Consider the following 23,635-nt stretch of genomic DNA (forward strand, 5'->3'; position numbering starts at 1 on the left):
AGGTGTGCCATTTCATAAGAGATTGTTTGGGGAAGCATGGATTGAATTTTATTTATCCTGATGGTTCAGCATGGGGTCGTTTTTATGGGGCACTGTTTTGCCATAGCAAAGCCAGAAGTTTATTCTATTGAGTCATAAGAACTTGAATATGGATTCAAGAATGTTTTGGTCTGGACATGTCAGGGCAAAATATATCTGGCCATGTCTTTTGTTCAAAGGAATGATCAAACAAGTAGGGAAGGAAATTTGAACCTATCAAAGGCATAAAAGGAAGTAGTAATGCTTAGAAACATTTTGTTGCTCTTTCAGATTTCAGATCTTATTCAGGAAGGGACTGCGGACGTTATGGGCATTACGGAGACCTGGTTGGGCACCGAAGGGGGGGTTCCCCTAGTGGAGATGTGCCCACCAGGTTTCTGAGCATTCCATCAGCCGAGGGCCCAGGGTAGGGGTGGCGGGGTGGCGGTTATTATTTATTTTATTTATTTATTTATTTTATTTGATTTTTATACCGCCCTTCTCCCGAAGGACTCAGGGCGGTGTACAGGCAGAAGTAAAAAAGACAATACAATGTACAATTTAAAATGTGAATTAAAAAACTTATTATAATTAGCCCGAAACTTTAAAATATATAAAAAACTAAAATCCCATTTAAGATTAATATTAAAAAATTTTAAAATTTAAAAAACCAATAAAATTCAATAAAATTCAAGCCAGCCCCGCGCGAATGAAAAGATGTGTCTTCAGTTCGCGGCGGAAGGTCCGAAGGTCAGGTATTTGGCGTAAACCCGGGGAAGCCTGCTCCAGAGTGTGGGAGCCCCACAGAGAAGGACCTTCCCCTGGAGGCCGCCAGCCGGCATTGCTTGGCGGACGGCACCCTGAGAAGTCCCTCTGTGAGAGCGTACGGGTCGGTGGGAGGCATGAGGTAACAGCAGGCGGTCCCGTAAGTACCCAGGCCCTAAGCCATGGAGCGCTTTAAAGGTCGTAACCAACACCTTAAAGTGCACTCGAAAGGCCACAGGCAGCCAGTGCAGTCTGCGCAGGAGCGGTGTTACGTGGGAGCTACGAGTAGCTCCCTCTATCACCCGCGCAGCTGCATTCTGGACTAACTGAAGCCTCCGAGTGCACCTCAAGGGGAGCCCCATGTAGAGAGCATTACAATAATCCAAGCGAGAGGTAACGAGCGCGTGAGTGACTGTGCACAAGGCATCCCGATCAAGGAAGGGGCGCAACTGCCGAACCAGGCGAACCTGGTGGAAGGCCCTCCTGGAGACGGCCGTCAAATGATCTTCAAATGACAGCCGCTCATCCAGGAGGACACCTAAGTTGCGCACCCTATCCTTTGGGGCCAATACCTCGCCGCCAACAGTCAGCTGCGGCTGCAGCTGACTGAATCGGGATGCCGGCATCCACAGCCACTCCGTCTTGGAGGGATTAAGCTTGAGCCTGTTTCTCCCCATCCAGACCCGTACGGCCTCCAAACACCGGGACAGCACTTCAACAACTTCATTGGGGTGGCCCGGGGTGGAAAAGTACAGCTGGGTGTCATCAGCGTACTGCTGGTATCTCACCCCGAAGCCACTGATGATCTCACCCAACGGCTTCATATAGATGTTGAACAGAAGGGGCGAGAGAATCGACCCCTGCGGCACCCCACAAGTGAGGCACCTCGCGGTCGACCTCTGCCCCCCTGTCAACACCGTCTGCGACCGGTCAGAGAGATAGGAGGAGAACCACCGATACACGGTGCCTCCCACTCCCAATCCCCCCAACCGGCGCAGCAAGATACCATGGTCGATGGTATCAAAAGCCGCTGAGAGGTCTAATAGGACCAGGGCAGAGGAATAACCCCTGTCCCTGGCCCTCCAGAGATCATCCACCAATGCGACCAAAGCTGTCTCCGTGCTGTATCCGGGTCGGAAGCCGGACTGGAACGGGTCTAGATAGACGGATTCATCCAGGTATTGGGGTAGCTGTCGCGCCACAGCATTTCTACAACCTTCGCAACAAAGCGAAGGTTGAGACTGGACGATAATTACCCAAAATAGCTGGGTCCAAAGAGGGCTTCTTGAGGAGGGGTCTCACCACCGCCTCTTTCAAGGCGGCAGGGAAGACCCCTTCCAACAAGGAAGCATTGATAATCCTCTGGAGCCAGCCTCGTGTCACCTCCTGAGTGGCCAGTACCAGCCAGGAAGGACACGGGTCCAGTAAACATGTAGTGGCGTGAAGCCTCCCCAACAACCTGTCCACGTCCTCGGGAGCCACAGGGTCAAACTCATCCCAAACAGACTCAACAAGACGTGCCTCCTCTCCCTCGCTTGGATCATCCCTCTCCCTCGCTTGGATCATCCCAAGGAGAGTCTTCAGCTGAGGGAGACTACTGTGCCTCAGATAGCTGGGTGTGAATCCCTCTACGTGAAGTGGGGTCGTAGGACTCAGGTGGGCTTGCTGATCACGTACCTGGCTCCTTGCTGCATGACAACAGCCCTGCCCGAGCTGTTGGAGTTGCTGGCCGGTTTGGCAGTTGAAACCCCTAGACTGTTGGTCATGGGGGATTTCAATTTGCCATCAACCGGCGTGGCATCCTCGGCGGCTCAGGAGTTCATGGCTTCCATGACGGCCATGGACCTGATTCAATTAATTGACGTCCCTACCCACGTCGGGGGAGGCACCCTAGACCTGATTTTTATCTCTGGCCAGTGGTTGAATGATCTGGTTTTAAATGATTTAGTTGTCGAACCTTTGTCATGGTCAGATCATTTTCTCCTTCGTCTAGACTTTCTGACCGCTACCCACCACCGCAGGGAGACGGAACCAATGCGCTGGTTCCGTCCCAGGCGTCTGATGGACCCGGAGAGGTTCCTGACGGAGCTTGGGCCGTTTCCCGAGCACCTGGCCCACGACATGACTGAAGAACTAGTTGCGGCCGGGGAACAGGCCGCGGCTGGAGCTTTGGACCGTGTCGTGCCTTTGCGGCCTCTGACCCGGCGTTGGTCTCAACCAGCTCCTTGGTTCTCCGAGGAGCTGAGGGAGATGAAACGCCGGAGAAGACGCCTAGAGAGTGTCTGGAGATCCAGCCGTTCTGAGGCTGACTGGACACTAGTTAGGTCCTATAGCAGGACCTACCTAGTGGCACTGAGGGATGCGAAACGTTCCTACGTTTCCTCTCTCATTGCGTTGGCAGATAACCGCCCGGCCGCCCTGTTTCGGGTTACCCGCTCTCTCCTTCAACAGGAGGGGCGGGAGGACCCCCTACAAGGGCGTGCCGAGGAGTTTAACGGTTATCTATACGATAAAATCGTTCAGCTTCGGGACGGATTGGATCAAAATTGGGTAGATCCAGGCGAGGGTTCCGAGACCCGTCTTGTTGAGGTGGTTTGGGATGATTTTGATCCTGTGACTCCCGAGGACATGGACAGGTTGCTGGGTAGGCTGAATGCCACCACATGTTTACTGGATCCGTGCCCCTCCTGGTTAGTACTGGCTACTCAGGAGGTGACACGAGGCTGGCTCCAGGGGATTACAAATGCTTCTTTGCGGAGGGGGTCTTTCCCGCTGCCTTGAAAGAGGCGTGGTGAGACCTCCTCAAGAAGCCTTCCTGGACCCAGCTGTTTTAGGGAATTACCGCCAGTCTCCAATCTTCGCTCACGGCGAAGGTTGTAGAGAGTGGTGGCATGTCAGCTACCCCAGTACCTGGATGAAGCTGTCTATCTAGACCTGCTCCAGTCCGCTTCCGCCCGGATACAGTACGGAGACAGCTTTGGTCGCACTGGTGGATGATCTCTGGAGGGCCAGGGATAGGGTTACTCCTCTGCCCTGGTCCTATTAGACCTCTCAGCGGCTTTTGATACCATCGACCATGGTATCCTGCTGCGCCGGTTGAGGGGTTGGGAGTGGAGGCACCGTTTATCGGTGGTTCTCCTCCTACCTCTCTGACCGGACGCAGACGGTGTTGACAGGGGGCAGAGATCGACTCCAAGGTGCCTCATGTGGGTGCCGCAGGGTCGATTCTCTCACCCCTCCTGTTCAACATCTATATGAAGCCGCTGGGTGAGATCATCAGTGGCTTTGGGGTGAGATACCAACTGTACGCTGATGACACTCAGCTGTACTTTTCCACCCGGGCCACCCCAGTGAAGCTGTCGAAGTACTGTCCCGGTGTTTGGAAGCCGTACGGGTCTGGATGGGGAGGAACAGGCTCAAACTTAATCCTCCAAGACGGAGTGGCTGTGGATGCCGGCACTCGGTACAGTCAGCTGCAGATGCGGCTGTCTGTCGGGGTGAGTCATTGGCCCGATGGAGAAGGTACGCAACTTGGGCGTGCTCCTGGATGGTCGGTTGTCCTTTGAAGATCATTTGGCCACCGTCTCCAGGAGAGCTTTTATCAGGTTCGCCTGATCCGCCAGTTGCGCCCCTTCCTGGACCGGGATGCCTTATGCACGGTCACTCATGCTCTCGTAACTTCTCGCCTGGACTACTGCAATGCTCTCTACATGGGGCTCCCCTTGAAGGGCACCCGGAGACTTCAGCTAGTCCAGAATGCGGCTGCGCGGGTTATTGAGGAGCGGTTCGAGCTCCCACGTAACACCTATCCTGCGCAGACTGCACTGGCTACCTGTTGTTTTCCGGTGCGCTTCAAGGTATTGGTTACCACCTTTAAAGCGCCCATGGCTTAGGACCGGGCTACTTACGGGACCGCCTACTGCCGGCCTCTATCTCCCATCGTCGTGCGCTCCCACAGAGAGGGACTCCTCAGGGTGCCGCCAGCCAAACAGTGTTGACTGGCGGCCCCAGGGGAGGGCCTTCTGTGGGGGCTCTGACCCTGTGGAATGAACTTCCCCTCGGGCTTCGACAACTACCTGACCTTAGGACCTTTCGCCGCGAACTTAAAACCTATTTATTTCGTATGGCTGGACTAGCTTGATTTTACCTTTAAATTTTAATTGAATTTGATGGGTTTTTAAATTTTTGTAATTTTATGGGGTGTGTTGTTATTTTAAATTTTTGGGCAAATTTAAATCAGTTTTTTAAGGGTTGTTTTAACTATTGTGTATGTTTGTATTTTATCTGCCTGTTCACCGCCCTGAGTCCTTCGGGAGAAGGGCGGTATACAAATTAAAACATCATCATCATCATCATCATCATCATTATTATTATTATTATTATTATTATTATTATTATTATTATTATTATTATTGATTGAGTCATCACCTTAGCTTGAAGCACCTGCTGCAAGTGTAAACATTCAGGAACTAAAAAAAAATTGTTTCAACAGGTAGGAAAATTATGGATGTTCCATCCCAAAATCATGGTAGCCTAAATTGTTTGTTGTCTAAGGAAGTTGCCTCCTTCTACCTAGATCAGGGGTCACCAACCTTTTGGACCTCAGGGACCACTAACTTAACAACTTTAAATCCTGCGGACCATTAATATGATCTGCCTAATGACTGACTGGGCGGGCGTGGCTAGGTAGTCATGTGATTGGGTGAGTGTGGCCAACTTGATGTCACTCACGTCAAGAGGTGCCTCGACGGCCTCTACTCACTCCTTCCCTCCTAGCCACTCCTTGCCTGCCCGCCCTGGCTCCTTAGGGCCCCAACAGGAAGCAGCTGTTGGAGCTAAGCATCCACCATCAGAAAGAGTTGGCAAAACAGCTGGCCCAGTTCAAATTGGATCTGACCGAGAAAGAGGCTCAGCAGAAGCACCTCACTGAGGACTAGGAGCATAGGCTTTCCAAGCAGATGGAAGACCTCTGGGAATGCAAGGCCAGGTACTGGCCTGGAGGGTCAGTGGGCTGAGATGTTCAGCAAGTTCCAGGCCATGATGCAGTCCCACTGAAACAAGGCCCTCTGGCTCTTTGCCACCAGTGGTAATTCCCTCCAGCCTTCGCTCAAAGCCCCGCACCAGGAGGCCAAAGCAGACCCCAAGTCGGGGTCTGTCCCCCTCCGACCCACACAAAAAGATCCAGAAGGGGAAGACTCTGCAGCAACACAAACATTCATTGCATATATCCAGCCCAGGGCCATAGTTTGAGGACCCCTAATTTAGTGCAATATAAAAAATGCAAATAATTTTTCTGCGGACCACCAAAATTTTCTTATGGACCACCAGTGGTCCATGGACCACCAGTTGGTGACCACTGACCTAGATCACAATAGAGCACCCATAGAAGGATATCTGTAATTGTTTCAATACCCAAGGGAGAAAATTACTGCACATGGAATGACATTACTATGTAGGCAATATTTTGAAAGAAAGTGATGTACATTGTAGAAATATACAATGTGCATTGTTTTTCAAGAAGAATTTTAAAAAAAGGGTACAGTCCTTGATCCAGCCACCAAAAATTTAATTTTGCTTTTTTAATAAATTCAAGTTGTAGATGTCTACATCCTGTAATGTTTTGTAAATCATTGTGCAAGATCTTTGTGTGAAAGGTGGATTTGCTTTCAGTGTAATTTTTAAAGGAGAAACTTTCCCCTTCAGGTGGGGTCTGTGATTTGCAAAACAATGCATGATTCACTTATGCTTCCTCCTTCCTCCCTGCTTTTATGTAAAATTTAAAACCCAACTTTGCAGTGTAAACTCGAAAAACAGATCTGCATCAAGTGATAGAAACTTGATATAAAAACTGGCTAATGAAATAGAACTACTGTAAATGGAAAAACTATGCTCACAGACTATTCATTTCTTTTTGGCAAAAGTATTATTTTAGTTTAACCATGTAGGTTATAGAAAAAGTTGGAGTTCTGCAAAACGTGCTCAGGCACAGAATATTCATGCTTCTCTTGCATAATATTGACACTGTTTATGATCAGGGGAAAATAAATTAAAAATGGTTTTGATGCAGCAATTCCTTATTCCAGACTTTTGAAAAGGAGCCAGCAAATAAAATAATAACACAAACGCAGTTGTTTCCTGTAGTCAAAAGAAAAGGAAGGACAGTTTTTTTTAAAAAAAATACATGAAATTGCTAGTCTTGTTTACAAAGTCAAAATCTCAGGTTCACTATAAATGATTATGCTGCTCAAGAAGTATTAATACATAAGGATAATTTGAGATTAAGTTTGCACTGTACAGCATACCCCTTTAAGGAGGAAATCTTGTTTAAAGTAAACCATTAAAATAACATGAGAAGTTATTGTAGAGCCGCCTAGCATTTCAGCTATAGTCATGTGACTTGGAAGTGGTGAATATAGTAAAGAAACATTGTTTGGTCTTTGTATATCCTTCTGTTTTCCTCTTTCAGTGGGTGTATGGGAAGGGAAATAAAAAGAATTACTTGGCAACAGGGAACTAATGAGTGCCTTTCTTTAAACAGATCTTATAGAAGTTGCATCTGAGGAGCCACCTCTTAAAAATGAAGATTTAACGGTATAGTCCAATCACCTTTTTATGAATTGCTAAAATCTAATGAGACACACATATATCTTACCTATATTGCACACTTTGCTTTGAGAGCACAACACTTCACAAAATCCCAACTCTGCTAATGACAGCTAAGTAATGCTTCCTTCTGAATATGTTTCAAGACCAAATAAAAAGTGTCTGAGATTTTACAAAAATGTAGTCTTGCTGTCTGCTAATAATATATTTAAAGAAAAGCAGCTTTCCTTTATGCTTAAACCATGATAATTGTGGCCAGTCATTTATAGTTAGAAATCTGTACAGCATCATCAGGGACAAACTCTAAGAATAGATGGTTTACGTGGCTGCAGCTGTTTTCTGTGGGCATTTCAGTTTTCATGTTATTGCTAATGATGCTTTGCTAATAAGTGTTAGATCTGTGGAAGACCTGAAGAAACAAAATTGTTTTGGGATACTTGGGCATGTGACCTCACTTATATTTGATTGGTTCAGTGGTGGTATTCAGCTGGTTCTCTCCGGATTGTACAAACCGATAGCGGTGACTGCAGGAGGCTTCGCCCACGCAATGCATGACTACTGTGCATGCGCAGAAGGCCGTGCGCATGTGCAGAGGTACACATCCACATGCTCGTTTTTGCGAACCGGTAGAGAAGATAAGTGAATCCCACCTCTGAATTGGTTTGCTGGTTTTAGTATAACCCATTGTGGGGTTTTACCTGAAGATATTTCCTTATAAAACCACTTTTGATTGGCAGTGGTAAGACTTACATTTAAAATCTTCAGCATAGCAAAGCATGCTTTTTCCCCTTGACCCCTGGAAATCCTTGCCTTGGATGGACTTGTGGCTTATAAGGATTTAATTGTGACTCCAAATATCAGAGATCTTTGGCAGGACATAATTCATGTCTCCACCTACTTTCTGGTATGGAAATGACTAAATGACTTGTAGGCACACTGCCAAGTCTTTGAATTATATAGGAAGTAGAAGGTAAGCAGATGTTTTTGATACTTTATGCTCTGCATTGTCGGCTTCTTGATATTTCAAAGTCATTGGAAGTTTTATTTCTTTATATGGTGCCTTTAAAAGCTGCGACAGCCAAAGTGGTTTCCTCCTGCTCCTTTTATAATGAGCTATCCTTGTTGCTGCCGAACTTGCAAAATAAATTTCTTGAATTTATACTACTTTCCTAAAGTACTGGATGTGTCCTTGACTGTTGAGATTTTTATAAAAGCTCTGGTTTGTTATTTGAGAATATTGGACAAGAGCTTATTGTAAAAACAGATATTCTATTCTGAGTGGCTAATTTTGCTTGACAGTTTAGAAAAATTAATGTTACATTCTGAAATGAACCAGAACAGCAAATGCTTTTGAAAAATATATTGCGTTCTGAAAGGTTTCAACACAATTTATTATAGTATTATTTCCATTTCTTTTGTAGTTTCACCAAGAACATATAATTCATCCACAGGAAAATGAAGATGAGAATGTACTGGATTTAGGTAAGAATTTTTTTCAGCTGTGTGCTTGTATTTTAAAATCCCATTTATTATCATTTGTGAATGGAAATTACTTTCTGATGGCCTGAAGTGATAGGTTGCAAATAATAGTGCTGAAACTTGTCTCTCCTCTGTCACTTCTGTGCACAAGGATGCATCAATTCAAGATTGGTGCTGTGCCACTTTGTCACAAAGTGTCACGGATGTAAGTCTTCACAAGTTGAAGCAATTAACTATTCATTTGCTGATCACTCCAGGAGAAACAGTGCAAATAATGTTTTTTGCATATCCTCTGAAACTATGCTGTGTAGTTGCATATGGGTGGGTATAGCCATTTTGCCCTGTCTTTTCATTCTTTAGAAGTATACCTCTCCATCTTATGGAGATACCATGGCACCATGGCACTTTCCTCTTCATTGCTTTGAAGAGACGGGCTGACATTTGCCTAAAAGAAAGAAACATTTCAGAAGAATTCCCATACATTTAGCCTAATATTAAAATAAATTGCAGATAGAGAATTCATAAGTCAAACTCTGTTTATGACTCTTCTGGTGACTCTGTGGATACAATCATGAATTTTTCTTGGCAATAATATGGAACAAGCTTCCCATTGTCTTCTGGAGAGTTTTTTCAAATTTCCAGTTTAGTTTAGAGCCTGAGTTCTCTAATGACTTTCAATCTAAATACCAGGCCTGAGATTGGTTAACTTTTTAGAAACTAGAAAAAGTTAGTTGAGTGCTATTATTGTTAAGACACTTTACATTGAAATAGCAGCAATACTTTAAAAAGCTAAATTCTTATTCCTATTTTAAAATATTCCTAAACCCTAAATATTTATGTTCTTTTATAACATTGGATAGGTATCTTTTAATAGAAATACATTCCATTTCTAAAACTCAAAGTTTATAATGCCCAGTATTCTAATAGAAAAAGCTATGGAATGATAAAAGGGCTGCAATTTTAAATAATAAGACTCTGGATAAAATACTTTTAACGTTCATGTAATTTGGCAGCCAGTGTTTTTATTTTGCTGAGTTCCTTGGCTTATATTTCTTAGGAGGTGAGACATTCTACTGGCCACAGCTTGCTCTTCAAGAGATAAAAAGCAGAGAGGCCAGATTGTTGGCATCATTCACAGTGTGACCAGGGTAGCAAAAGAAGATTTTAAGGAGTCTGCTTTCGGGTGGATTTTAGATTCTTCAGTAATTCCCATTTAATTGCTCATCACTTTCAGGTATTGAACAGAGTGGTCTGTTGCATTGTGAGAACCACTTGGGTTATACTGGAGTCTGCAAACTTTGCTTTCAATATCCCCATTCTTTAAAGTCAGTTTCTTAGTAGGTGTCAGGCTACCTCCGACTATAAATAGGAAAGAATTCACCTTGACTTCATTTGGAATGAAAACAAGTACTTTTACTTTTACAGTCTTGATAGCAGCCAAGCAAAGCTGGAACTGAGACAAAATATGGCTAACATATCATATCCCCCCAATTGTCCCTCCTCCTCCAGGAGGTCAGGCTGGTCTGGTCCAATGCCAACTCCTTCACGGCCCCTCGTGGTAATCTTCTTCCACAGGTCTCTGGATGTCAGTCAACTTAGGAATGAAGTGTCGGTTAGAAAAGCGCGCTGATAACACTCAATAGTTAATCATCCCTCCCCCCTGTTATGTCAGCCGACACACATAATAGGCTCCTTTCCCTCACGCTGGACGGAGGAATGATACATCTCATTTCCTTAAGAGTTTATAATACAGAAATAAACATTTTACATTCTATCTACTGATATAATCATTCAAAAGTATATGAAGATTGGAGTGGAGGCTGACATTCGGCCCTCCTGCAACAAGGACGTCAGTCCTAGAAAGAAAAAAGAAGTTAGGGTTTGTCAGGATATTTTTATAGAATTGTGCTATCTTTTCCGATGCACGAACATCTTCTTTGTTCACCCATTCAGCTTGGGATAACGGAAATGTTTCCAGGAAATAAGATATTGAATTTTATTTCTATGTTTTCTTGAATCTAAAATTTCTTTTATTTCAAAGTGTTGTTCTCCCTCTATGAGAATTGGTATAGGAGGGGGTGTACGGTTAGGACGGAAAGGAGACGTGTGTTCAGGTTTCAGCAAACTGACATGGAAAACGGGTGGATTCTTCTAAGTGTTTTGGTAAATCTAGTTGTACCGTCACGGGTTGATGATTTTACTATGGGGAAAGGTCCCACATATTTGGGTCCAAGTTTCTTAGATTTCTGAGTGGTTTGAAGATATTTGGTGGAAAGATAAACCTTATCGCCCACTTGATATTTATTCTCAGGGACCTTTTTATCTGCTTGTTTTTATGCGCACGGTGAGCGTCGTCGATCGCTTATGAGTCATTTTCCATGTGCTTTGTATTTGATCTATCCATTCTGACAAAGAGGAAACAGTAGTTTCTTCCTTTGGGAGTTCGAGATAGGAACAAAATCTTGACCTGAAGCTATTTTAAAGGAGTAAATCCTGTGCTACTATGAATTGAGTTGTTGTAGGCAACTTCAGCAAAAGGTAAGAGATCAGACCAATTGTCTTGCTGGTAGTTAACATAACATCGCAGATATTGTTCTAGTACAGAGTTCGAACGCTCACAGCTTCCATTAGTTTGAGGATGATGGGAGGAGCTTAATCCTTGGCGGAGCCAATGAGTCGTAAAATTCTTTCCAAAATTGAGAAGTGAATTGAACTCCTCGATCTGAAATGATGCGATCAGGAACTCCGTGAAGTCTATAAATGTGTTGTACAAACAACTTTGCTAGAGTCTTTGAGGAGGGTATTTTGAACATGGAATAAAATGGACTTGTTTGGAGAAAAGGTCAGTCACAACCCATATAACAGTATTGCCTGAACTTTCAGGTAATTCCACTATGAAATCCATGGATATTTCTTTCCATGGGGTTCCTGGCCTGGCTACAGTTTGAAGTAGTCCAGGAGGTTTTCCTGGAGGCCTTTTGGATGATGCACAAATAGGGCAACTTGCTACATATGCTTGAATGTCTTTTTTAAGACTTGGCCACCAAAACTGTCTTTTTAAGAAGATGCAAAGTTTTCACAAATCCAAAATGCCCTGCCATTTTGGCATCATGGCATCGTTGTAGGATGGTTTCTCTGAGTGATAGAGGAACATATAGTTTTGTTCCAATCCAAGCTAGTCCATCACGGAGTGTGCATTCATGGAATGGGTTAAGTACCAGTCATCGGTGTTTAAAGCTTCTTTAAACGACTTGGTTAGTTCATCTGGGAGTGAGGGGTCAGCTTTGGGTGGCTTCTAGTTATTGCTGGGGCCGCCAACTGTTGTACGGGAAGTATTGGTTGAACCACCTCGGAGCGAGTGCAATTGTATTGGGGTAAACGTGAGAGAGCATCTGCTAAGAAGTTTTTTCCCCCAGGAATATAATGTAAAGTAAAATTAAAGCGGTTAAAATATTGAGCCCAGCGGGCTTGTTTAGGTGAAAGTTTTCTAGGAGTCTTTAGAGCTTCTAGATTTTTGTGATCAGTCCAAACTTCAAAAGGATGATTTGAACCTTCTAAGAATTGTCTCCATGTCCGTAGAGCCCAATGAACTGCAAATGCTTCCTTTTCCCAAATAGCCCATCGTCTTTCAGTTTCAGTCAATTTTCGAGAAGTGAAAGCACAGGGTTGTAAATTACCATCAGCATTGTTTTGGAGCAGGACGGCTCCGACTGCTACATCACTTGCATCAGCTTGTATTACAAAAGGAACATCCATGTCAGGGTGCTTTAAAATAGGTTCAGCGGCAAAAAGTCGTTTCAATTTTTCAAATGCTGCCTGACATTCCATTGTCCATTCGAGGGGTAATGATGGTTTGGGTTTCGTGTCTCCTTTAGTTTTCAAGAGGTTGGTGATTGGTAAAGCAATTTGAGCAAAGGAGGGGATGAATTGACGATAGAAATTTGCGAATCCCAAAAAACTTTGGAGTTGTTTGCGTGTGCGTGGGGGGGCCCATTCCAAGACAGCTTTCACTTTTTCTGGATCCATTTCTAACCCATCAGCCGAAATGCGATACCCTAAGTAGTCTATTTTGGTTTGATGGAAATCACATTTGGATAGCTTGCAATATAGTTCTGCAGATAATAACTTTTTGAGTACAGCTCTTACTAGTTTAATATGTTCTTCCATTGTTTCTGTATAGATAAGTATGTCGTCAAGGTAGACAAGAACCCCTTTGAATAAATGCTGATGGAGTATTTCATTTATTAGTTGCATAAAAACTGCGGGGCGCCCCTGCAGTCCAAATGGCAGTACTCAAACTGGAAACATCCTAGTGGACAGTTGAAAGCGGTTTTCCATTCATCCCCCTCTTTTATACGAACTCTGTAGTAGGCTTCTCGCAGGTCCAGTTTGGTGAAGAATTTTCCCTTCGCTAAATGTGCTAACATATCTTTCATGAGTGGCATGGGATATATGTTTTCGGCGCACACTGCGTTTAGGTTCCTATAGTCAACTATAAGACGAAAGGAGCCATCTTTCTTTTCCCGGAACATCACTGGCGCCGCCACACGAGGCCTAGCCGGTTGGATAAAGCCCCGCTCTAGGTTTTTGTCTATGAATTTACGTAGTTCTCCCAATTCCTTTTGGGTCATGGGATAAGCTTTTGGCTTTGGAAGCTTTACCCCCGGAAGGATGTCTATGGCACAGTCAATAGGCCTATGGGGAGGAAGTACGTCTGATGCTTTCTCACTAAAGACTTCTCAAGTCCCAGTATTCCTTGGGTATTCTCTCTTCCCGTCTATCCGTTCAATCATTGCCCCTAACTTATCCTGGTGCAAGGTCACGGTAGGTCCTTCTTGGGTTTCCCCTTTTCCCTTTTAAGGTTTTGGAACGGAAACGAGGGACTCCCGTTCTCCAGTTAATATGGGGTTCCATTTCCATAACCATGACAAGCCTAACAACAGGGGTTGGTCCATTCCTGGGGCTACTATGAAGTTCAGAATTTCGCGGTGGTCTCCTATTATCATTTCTATGGGTTCCGTTACGAAATGGGCGGGCCCTCCCCCTGCCACAGAGCCATCTAACTGTGCAAACGCTATGGGCCTACTTAAGGTTCTCAACCTTAGTTCCATTTTTTCTACTAGTTCGGGACTGACCATACATCTAGTGCATCCAGAATCGAGTAGTGCTAGCAGTTCCCCCTTATTACCCGAAGAGGGTACGTGTAGATTAACTGGAATGTCCAAAGGGCCCCGTGCCCAACTCACCAGAAGGTCTTCATCGGACTCTGACGTGGTTTTGCTGTCATCAGTATCGGTCGACACTTCGCCATCCTCCTTGATGGGCGTGCCCTTCTTGGCAACGCCCTCCCCCACTGTATTGTCAGTATCGGTCGACACTTCGCCCTCCTCCTTGATGGGCGTGCCCTTCTTGGCTTAATGTCAGGCTACCTCCGACTATAAATAGGAAAGAATTCACCTTGACTTCATTTGGAATGAAAACAAGTACTTTTACTTTTACAGTCTTGATAGCAGCCAAGCAAAGCTGGAACTGAGACAAAATATGGCTAACATATCATATCCCCCCAATTGTCCCTCCTCCTCCAGGAGGTCAGGCTGGTCTGGTCCAATGCCAACTCCTTCACGGCCCCTCGTGGTAATCTTCTTCCACAGGTCTCTGGATGTCAGTCAACTTAGGAATGAAGTGTCGGTTAGAAAAGCGCGCGCTGATAACACTCAATAGTTAATCATCCCTCCCCCCTGTTATGTCAGCCGACACACATAATAGGCTCCTTTCCCTCACCCTGGACGGAGGCATGATACATCTCATTTCCTTAACAGTTTATAATACAGAAATAAACATTTTACATTCTATCTACTGATATAATCATTCAAAACTATATGAAGATTGGAGTGGAGGCTGACAGTAGGATTATAAAGGATTTTAGTTAATCCCCCCTCTCCCCAGAAAGTAGGTATGACAATAGAAAAGGGATTTGGAATAAACATTTGCATGCTATCCTTTAGGGTGTCTTCTCCAATCAGACATCTTCTAGATACATTGGTCTACAATCCCATCATAACAAAGGAGGCTGATGGGAATTGAAGTCCAACATACTTGGAAGATTTTGAATGAGGCAGTTTTTGGATATATGTCAAGCTAGGAAAATTAAACTGAACTTTACATCTCAGTCTTATTAATTGGATTTTCTGAGTATTGAAAAACATATTTCAAGAAATACATGCCCAATAAAATTAAATAATCCAATGCTATATTGGATATCAATTTCCAAATGAAAGAACTATAGTTTATCATTATGGTAATAAACTACAGGATGTTCTTTTTCCTACCATCTTAGCTCGGATTTTGAGTTTCAACATTTTGCTTCCCTTTTTATTAGCCATGGTTCAGGGGTGAAATCTAATTTATTTTGCTACCGGTCCAGTGGGCGTGGCCTGGTGGGCATGGCTTGCTGATCATGTGACAGGGTGGGTGTGGCCAACTTGTAAAATGTGAAACTTGCTTAGCAACGAAAATTTGGGGCACAATTGTCATAAGCTTCCTTCCTTCCTTCCTTCCTTCCTTCCTTCCTTCCTTCCTTCCTTCCTTCCTTCCTTCCTCTTTCTTTCTTTCTTTCTTTCTTTCTTTCTCTCTCTCTCTCTCTCTTTTTCTCTCTCTCTCTCTCTTATCTCTCTCTCTCCCTTCCTCTTTCTTCCTCTTTCTCTCTCTCCCTTCCTCTTTCCTTCTCTTTCTGTCTGTCTCTCACTCTCTCTCACACACGCAAACACACACACATACACACACAACCTGGTCTAAACAGAGCCCTTCCCGGGGAGTTTTCCTGCCAGGACGCTCCTGGCAGCAGCAACAGTGGCAGCGCGGCAGCAGCAGAGCTTGCCTGGGCTCTCCCCTCCCCAATCGCAGAACTGCGCTGTGCCGGGGAGTTTTCCTGTGCGGCCACGGTGCCGACAGTGGTGGCAGCAGCAGCAGAGCACACCCTTCCCTTCAGGGACCCGAAGGTTGGTGGCTTGGCCCAGAAGCGGCGCGTTCTCCATCATGGGCTGGATGCGGGGGGGGGGGGAAGGCAAGTGGACAGCAGTCAGCCAAAGGCTCCACAGAACCCAAGCGCAAAAGTCGAGCACGCCACGCCCAAAAGGCAAGCGAGCCTTGCAGGTCCCCCCTGAGGCTGAGCACAGTGGGTCTCCTTCCCCCCCGCCACTGCCAGCATTGGCTTACTTTATAGATCCTCTCCCTGCATGGCAGGGCTGCCTTCCACGTGGCCTTCCGCTTGCCTGCCTTCACTCATGGTTGCGGGCCACAGATTGGTTGGGGGGCGTGGCCACCTAGAGATTGCTACCGGCTCTCCGAACCAGTCCCAATCTCCGCTACCTACTTGGCCGATCCGGTCCGATCCGGTCCGATCCGGTAGCATTTCACCCCTGCCATGGTTCAACATTACCTTTGCATGCAGATTAATTATGCTTGTTCTTAAGAATAATTACTTGAAAAAAGTGAACTCCCAAATCATGGTTTAAGAATGTGGCTTGTTTTAATTAACCATGATTAAGAGCAAGCATGGTTAGCCTTCTGATTAACACTTTTGTATTAAAGTGATTTTGACAGTGAAAATTCTCAGTGGCCTGATAACCAGTTAAAGAGCTATAGGCTGTATAGCTTCAGAGCATTTCTGCAATATCTGTTTATACCTCCTGAAAATAGCTGTATCTTTTGTATCTGTGCAGTTGTCCTCTGCTCTGTATTTTTTCTATTATTCCAATTCCCTTTTTACATATATTAACATTTTAAAAAGATTTAACTACAGCAATATAAATAGTGTGTGCTTTGAATTTCAGGTGGAGCTGACTGTTAAATAATGAATTATTACTTACCAAACTCTGGAGCACTATGACTGCGGTACTTTTAGAATCAAGTCATGACATGTTAGTGTTTCCAAAGTGATAAAGGCTGCTTTGTATTTTAAAATATAAGATTTTTTTTATTCCTAATATAATAAGACAAGATTTATCGATAATCAAATACAGGAAATTGGATTATATTTTAGTTGAGAAAGAGTGATAGAAGAATTGTTTAACTGTCTGAATTGTATTTCAAGAAAATGATCAGGAAGGCAATTTATTAGGTCTACTTTCCTAACTTCCTTTTAAAAGGAAAGGAGAGAAAACGTAGATGAAACTATACATACAATTTATATAGTATGGATTCCATAACTGTATGCTTGCTTCCATTTAACATTAAAACATCTCTTTTTCCAAATACTTATTTGGCTTCTTTTTTTGGTATGCTGAGATTTCAAGTTTGTTCTCTCATGTGAGCATATGAAAATACTTTGCTTGAGACTGTGTGCAAAATAAATTCTTACATATTCCAGGAATATGAATTCGGATGATCTTGCAACTAATGGAAACACAGCTTCTTGTTTCTCGACTTCCTTGCATTTTCAGCTGTTTGCTTTGATGCGTAAATTACTGCTTGCCCATCAAATCATAATTGGAAACAATTATGCCACTTGCTTTGAAGTGGACTCCCACTTGTAGTTTTATCTTAGACTTATCACAAATCCATCTGGAGATTCTTTCACCCATCCTTCTTCTGTCCAAATGTATAAATCAGAGAGGAAACCTCTGATTTTTTCCAAGCTTTTTTGGATTTGTTCCAGTGGACAATGTGGCGATCTCAAAACAATTGAATGATTTACTGAAGTCCGTATGCAACCTACTTGTGGGCATAATTTTAGCTACCATAAGATACGTTATTCAAACATAGTTGGTGAGCAAAGATTAAAGTTTGGTGAGATTGTGGTTAATTATTAATTTCTAGAGTTTGGCAGTTTGTTCAAACTGAGCTTGCTGATGGGCAGAGAAAGGGTATAAGATATATTTTTTGCCTTTTCTAGAAAAGTGGTTCTTGGTATTAGTTTAACAAGAAACGCTCTTGTGCCATTTTAAACAATAGCAAATATTTCCTAGAATAAACCTTTGTAAGCAAGATATGACTCTTCAGAATTCAGGAATTCATATATATTGAATATTCAAAGTTCTTTTTTAGTGAGTTGTGAAGCTTCTCTATTGCAGCAAATGTTTCAAGTGGTGAAGGTTAATTCTTTGAACTGAGCAATCTATCCCCTAATATAGCCATTCCCTATGATCAGTTTCTAGGCAACTTGGGATGCTTCCTTTTCTCTTTTGGCTTGGCATGAGAAATAAAGCAAGAGTTGCTAGTTGGAAGAATGTTTTGGTTGCTTGGCTATTCAACAAATCTTCCCTATCTTCCCATGCTTCTTTGTGATCTGCAAAGTCTGTAGAATACCATTGAAGTGAATTAAAAACAACAACAACAATTGGACCTTTCTCTTCCAGGTAGAGATTGGCTGTGTTTTGAAATTGTTCAGTTTCTTCTGTCTTGATAGACACCATTTTTCTAGACTTGTCAGTAGTTGTTCCTTTTCCCCCATAATGCATGTTTCTATTACCAGTGACACTGTTTAGCTACATAACTTTCATTGGCAACTTTTCTGATTGCCTTTGATTTTTTTCCCCAAGCATTTCAAAGGGCTTTTCTAGTGACTCTTGCCTTTGTGCTATGTCTCCAAAATATATGTCTTGTATTCATTATTGAGCACCCTGCTTTTACTTTGTCCAGTATTAAATAATTCAAGTTATTCAATCCAAAAGATTCTCAACATTTATCCACAGCCATAATTCCAAGGCATTAGTTTTTTCTTCATTCACCCTTTGAGCTTTCACAGCCATATATTTCAGTTAAGAAAGCTGTAGTCCTGACAATACATAACTTTGTTGGCAGCCTTAGCTTTCTGCACCCTACTAGGCTTGTCATGCTTTTTTCCCAAAAAGCAAATGTCTCTTTAGCTCATAGCTACAGTTTCCAACGCTATGAACACTGAGCCATGAAGATAAAGATGTTTCTTCATGCTCCATACATCACATTTTTCTGCAGATGGTTGGCATTGCTTGTAGACACAAGCCTATGGGTTTATTCTCTTTTTTTGAACACTAAGCAGCTTTGCACTCTCATCTTTTACTTTCAGCAAGGCATCCTTTAAGTGTCCCTTGCTTCCAGCCATGAGACATCAAGGCTGTTAATTTTTCTCCTGGCAGTTTTAATTCCAATGTCTACTTCTGCTAGTCTAACATTTTCCATAATAAAGTCTTTGTAATAGTGTATAACTTGGCTCATTCTATTTCCTATTTTGAACTATTTGATCGCTCCATATTCTGTTATGACTCTTGCTGCCTGGTCACCAAAACACATTCTTCCTTAGAGAGGTGTGGTGACCTGGTACAATCAATTTTTAAGGGCAGTCTACAGCTTATGATCTAAATGAAGTTTTTAAAGGCAAACTGTAGTTCATAGTCTTTTTTTAATAAATCTTTTAATAAAGACTTATTAAAAAAGACTTTTTAAAAGACTTTTAATAAAAGTCCATTGCTTTTTCCATTACCCACCAAGTGTTAATAAAGTGACCTGGAGCACTCCTGCCTTTTCTGAATCCAACTTGTATGTCTGGTTGTTTTCACTCCATGTTGAAATATGGATTACAAAATCTTATTCATAATCTTACTAGCACATGCAAGAAGCACAATGTTTCAACAGTTTGAGCATTTTAGCAGTTCCCTTTTTTATCCTGTCAGTGATGCTAAGATGCATACATTCTTCTAGAGACTAGATTCCTAGCCATAATAAAAATAAGAAAGAATGGCCCATGAAAATAAAATAGAATCCCTCCAATATATTATGTCAGACAGTTTTTTTAAAAAAAAATTTTTATATAAATTTGAATTTGCCCCCATCTTAAACTTGGACCCTAAACCACATGTGGCCTCTGCCCTCTCCTACTTCCTCTGGGTTCAGTGGTCCCATCTCTTCAATTCTGCCAAATGTCTGCAAAGATAGAGAAAAGGGTATGGTAACAATGGAACAAATGCTGTAAAATATGGTAAATCTAAAATGCTTTTAATGAACTGAAATAAACACCAATGAGAATTATTATTTACACAGTAGTAATTGAGGATGTCTTCGCTTTCTGTAGTTATTGGCCAGAATTATTAAGTACAATAATTTTATTTGTCCAGAGACAGATTAATTAGTTTTTTTCTTTAAAAAAAATAGGATAGTCCTTTTGCAGTTTTGCTAAGATTTTTAGTTTATTTATAAAAAAAAATCATGCCATTTTTACCTTTAATAAATATACTCAAAGAAAATTACAAAAACAAGTATCAAATAACCAAATTAAAATTAAGACCTTAAAATCACAAGGAGAGGATTTTTATGTGGCTAGAGTAAATTTTATGGGGCTGAAGAATCTGTCTTTAAATGGTATAGTATAAATCAAATTTGATTTGGAAATTTGTACCTTCTTGAAAGTTAGATCAGCCCATGGAGAGAAGAAATATTTCATATATCCTGAATTCAGGCTTTATAAAAGGCCTAGCAACAAATTATATCAGTGCAGCAGCATGGTTATAAGAGCATGTATCAGGGAGAAGTTTAGGTGTCTCAATCTGCATCAGGTGTGCTTTCTGAACACTTTTCAAAACCATGCCAGTAGAAGGCAGTAGTAAATAGCCAGTGCTCTCGAAAAGCAAGAAAAATTCAGATAGCTCTTACCTTATGGGATAAATGTAAATAGGTAAATGTTATGAACGTGACATAGATCCCTTATGCAACTGTGCGCTTAATGAAAATATTACATAATCTGAATGGAATGTCTAAATGCTTATCTAAAAATGCTGACTAGGTAAATGGGGATTCTTAAGCTTGAATTTGTTTCATAGAAAGAGGCTGACAATCACAGGTAAAGTCTGGAAAATAATCTGACACAAAGCTTTGTTTTAAGGTAACATCATCTATATGTATGACACTATAGTTCAGGGGTCTCCAACCTTGGTAACTTTAAGCCTGGAGGACTTCAACTCCCAGAATGCCCCAGCCACCTTAAAGTCCGCCAGGCTTAAAGTTGCCAAGGTTGGAGACCCCTGCTGTAGTTGACAAAAAGAATGTTTTTGTTATTTATTTTTCACCTTATAGTACAGGAGTGAGCCCAAGAAGCTTTAGCCGTTGGGCCCTTTTCTTCAGCCCTCAGAGGTTTCCACATGGCACTGATATTGGGCAGCTAATCCACCTATTTATAGTTGTGCTTAAAAATTTGGGAAACCTTTTGAATTTTCAAATTTTTAAGCATAAAAGTGACCTAAAGCACAATTTCTTCTCCATGCAAGTACTAAACTATATAAAAGGAATTCAGTTAAACAAAAAGATTATATTTATTCATTTATTTTATTTCAGTGCAGATCTTTATTTTCAACCAGGCTCTAGGATCAGGATGTTCATGGAGTTGGTATGGGGTGTGTGCTGAGTTAATGAAGATTTTAACTCAACATTGTGTATTGCTGTAAATGGTCTTTTTAGTGTACAGGATGTCCTCAATTTATGACTATAATTGAGCCCAAAATTTCTGTTGCTAAGCAAGACTGTTAAGTGAATTTTGCCCTATTTTACAACCGTTTTTTGCCTCAGTTGTTAAGTGAACTACCGCAGTTGTTAAGTGAATCTTGCTTCCCCATTGAAAAACGATCATGTCACTTTTTCAGTGCTGTTGTAACTTTGAAGTGACTGTTAGAACAGCAACTTTTACAGTTACAACATTTAATGATCAGTCACTAAGAACATTTATAAGTTGAGGACTAGTTGTATTACATTTTTATTTCATCTTCTACTCAGATTTCCTTCAAATAGAGGAGTGGCTGTATAAGTTGAACAACAAGTTATATTGTCATCATGTTTTTATGCTCTATTAATTGATTCTCTCTCCCCACTCCCCTACGCTTACTAGTCTTATTTGCAATTTCATATTTAAACTCAAATCATAGAATCAGCTTGCTTGCTTTTTAGAAGTGTTAAAATTATTTTCAGTTACTTGGGAAAAGCAGGCAAATACATATTGTATGCTGACCTCCATCATGTTTATCAACAGCAATAATTAAAACGATGATGAAGATCTGTAAGTACTAGAGTCATGCAGAAACCTAGTCTATCATGCTATTTCATATACTTACGCTTGCAACATTATTTATTACAATCACCTTATCAGGGAGATGGACAGCATATAAATTCAACAAATAAATAATAAATATTTTGAAGCCTATAGATATATAAATTAAACTGGCCAGCAGTGGAGGTTAGTGATAAGGAATGTGTGGTGACACTTGATAGATTAGAATTATGCATAAAGCTATGTTGGGCAAAATAATCGGCATTTTTGAGTTGAGTTTATACAATTTGCTAAATAAGTAAATTTCAGCTTAATGAACTCTGTAGTTAGAGGCACAAAGACACAGGCACAAAGACACTCTGTCCAAAGATGGACACAGTCGTTACTATAACAATGCCAGGTGGGGCTAGATTGCCATTCTTTTGTGAATGCTACAAAATTCCCATTGCACTTATTAAACCTAAGAGAGAGGGAAACTCCCATTGGTGTCAGTATATATTTCAACAATCTCAAGGGAATGATCAACTTATTCCTGTATACCAGTATTAGTTATAATGATTACATATTGGCTTGAGAGATGGATAATATGCTTTTCTAGCACAGTTGCTGGACATTATGGGTAAAAACACTTCATCAAATATATGCGTGGTTTCTACATTTGTCACAATTTCTTAGTTTCTATAGTTATTTAGGATCAGAATGGTAAATCAGATAGGACTTTATTCTTATTTAGCATATATATTTATTTTAGAAAGTTTAGAATTAGATTTAATAGATCAACATGACCCCAATAAAATCTTTATGTGTAAAATGAAAAGAACTAATAGGAAAAATAGTTTTGCACATAGCTATTCTTTTTTAAAAAATTGAAACTTGAATTTTAAATAATTTTAATTGGCCCTGTTTTTACACACATTATTTTGAAGAATTTAATCTGCATTTTTCCCCCTTGGCAAGACTGTTATTAATCTGTAACTGAGTGTGTGGGTTGGCTAACCATTTAATTTATCAAGAAGTCCAGGAAATCATTTGATCTGTTATGCTGAAATAGATCTGTATATTTCACTGGTTGGAAATATGACTGAGGAAAGATTCTGCTCTTTCTTAAATTGATCATGTTGTACACACTTTACCCATTGAGTAAAGTGCAAAAATAATGTATGTGAGATGTTTTGTAGTGAATTTTGGTTAAAAACTAGTAATCACAAGTAGGTTAGTTTTGTGTTTACAAATGAAACCCTTAAACAAGAAAACTAACTGTAGTTTATGTAGTGTAATGATGGGGAAAGAATAATGAGTTTTTGTTGAATACTAATTGCCATTGGGTTGTTCAGGGAGATTGTATAAGAATGAGAGACTTTAAATAAGTCACTAGTTCTATTGTACATCCAAAGGAGGGCAATATCGCTCTGTAAAGGTGCCAACCTTACAAATATCTTTATGGTAACTTGTGAAATTCAGACACAATGATGGGAAAAAATGTGTTTTTAGAAGTAACACGTCCAAAAGGATCATAATAAGATGGTGTTCTGGTGGGAAGAACATGCTTCCTTTTTAAAATTAATGGACAAAATATTCTTGTCTGCCAAAGTTATAAATTATGAGGGAAATCCTGAAACAAAGGAACTCAGGAATGTGATTAGAGTCACCAATTATTGGTTTGAATATTGTCTTCAGAGTTTCATCTTTTAGATGGCTCATGCTTTAAAATAATATAAGAGGAGTAAATATTTTAACTTTGTAAAACACAATAAAGGAAAT

At 41.6% G+C, this 23,635-nt stretch overlaps 1 protein-coding gene across 6 annotated transcripts in view; it reads left to right on the forward strand.

The window, feature by feature from the left end:
• ARHGEF28 (Rho guanine nucleotide exchange factor 28) overlaps positions 1-23,635 on the forward strand; it is a 176,263-nt gene that overhangs the window by 83,767 nt on the left and 68,861 nt on the right. For all 6 annotated transcript variants that reach the window (XR_009153436.1, XM_058168968.1, XM_058168969.1 and 3 more), the window contains 2 exons: positions 7,322-7,374; positions 8,808-8,868. Coding sequence is in view for 5 of the 6 variants with exons in the window: in XM_058168968.1 (XP_058024951.1) it covers positions 7,322-7,374; positions 8,808-8,868 (114 nt within the window). In the remaining variant the exon portion in view is untranslated. The remainder of the gene's footprint in view (positions 1-7,321; positions 7,375-8,807; positions 8,869-23,635) is intronic.

The sequence above is a fragment of the Ahaetulla prasina genome, chromosome 2 (genome assembly GCF_028640845.1).
Source record: "Ahaetulla prasina isolate Xishuangbanna chromosome 2, ASM2864084v1, whole genome shotgun sequence".
In the NCBI taxonomy this organism is placed as follows: Eukaryota; Metazoa; Chordata; class Lepidosauria; order Squamata; family Colubridae; genus Ahaetulla; species Ahaetulla prasina.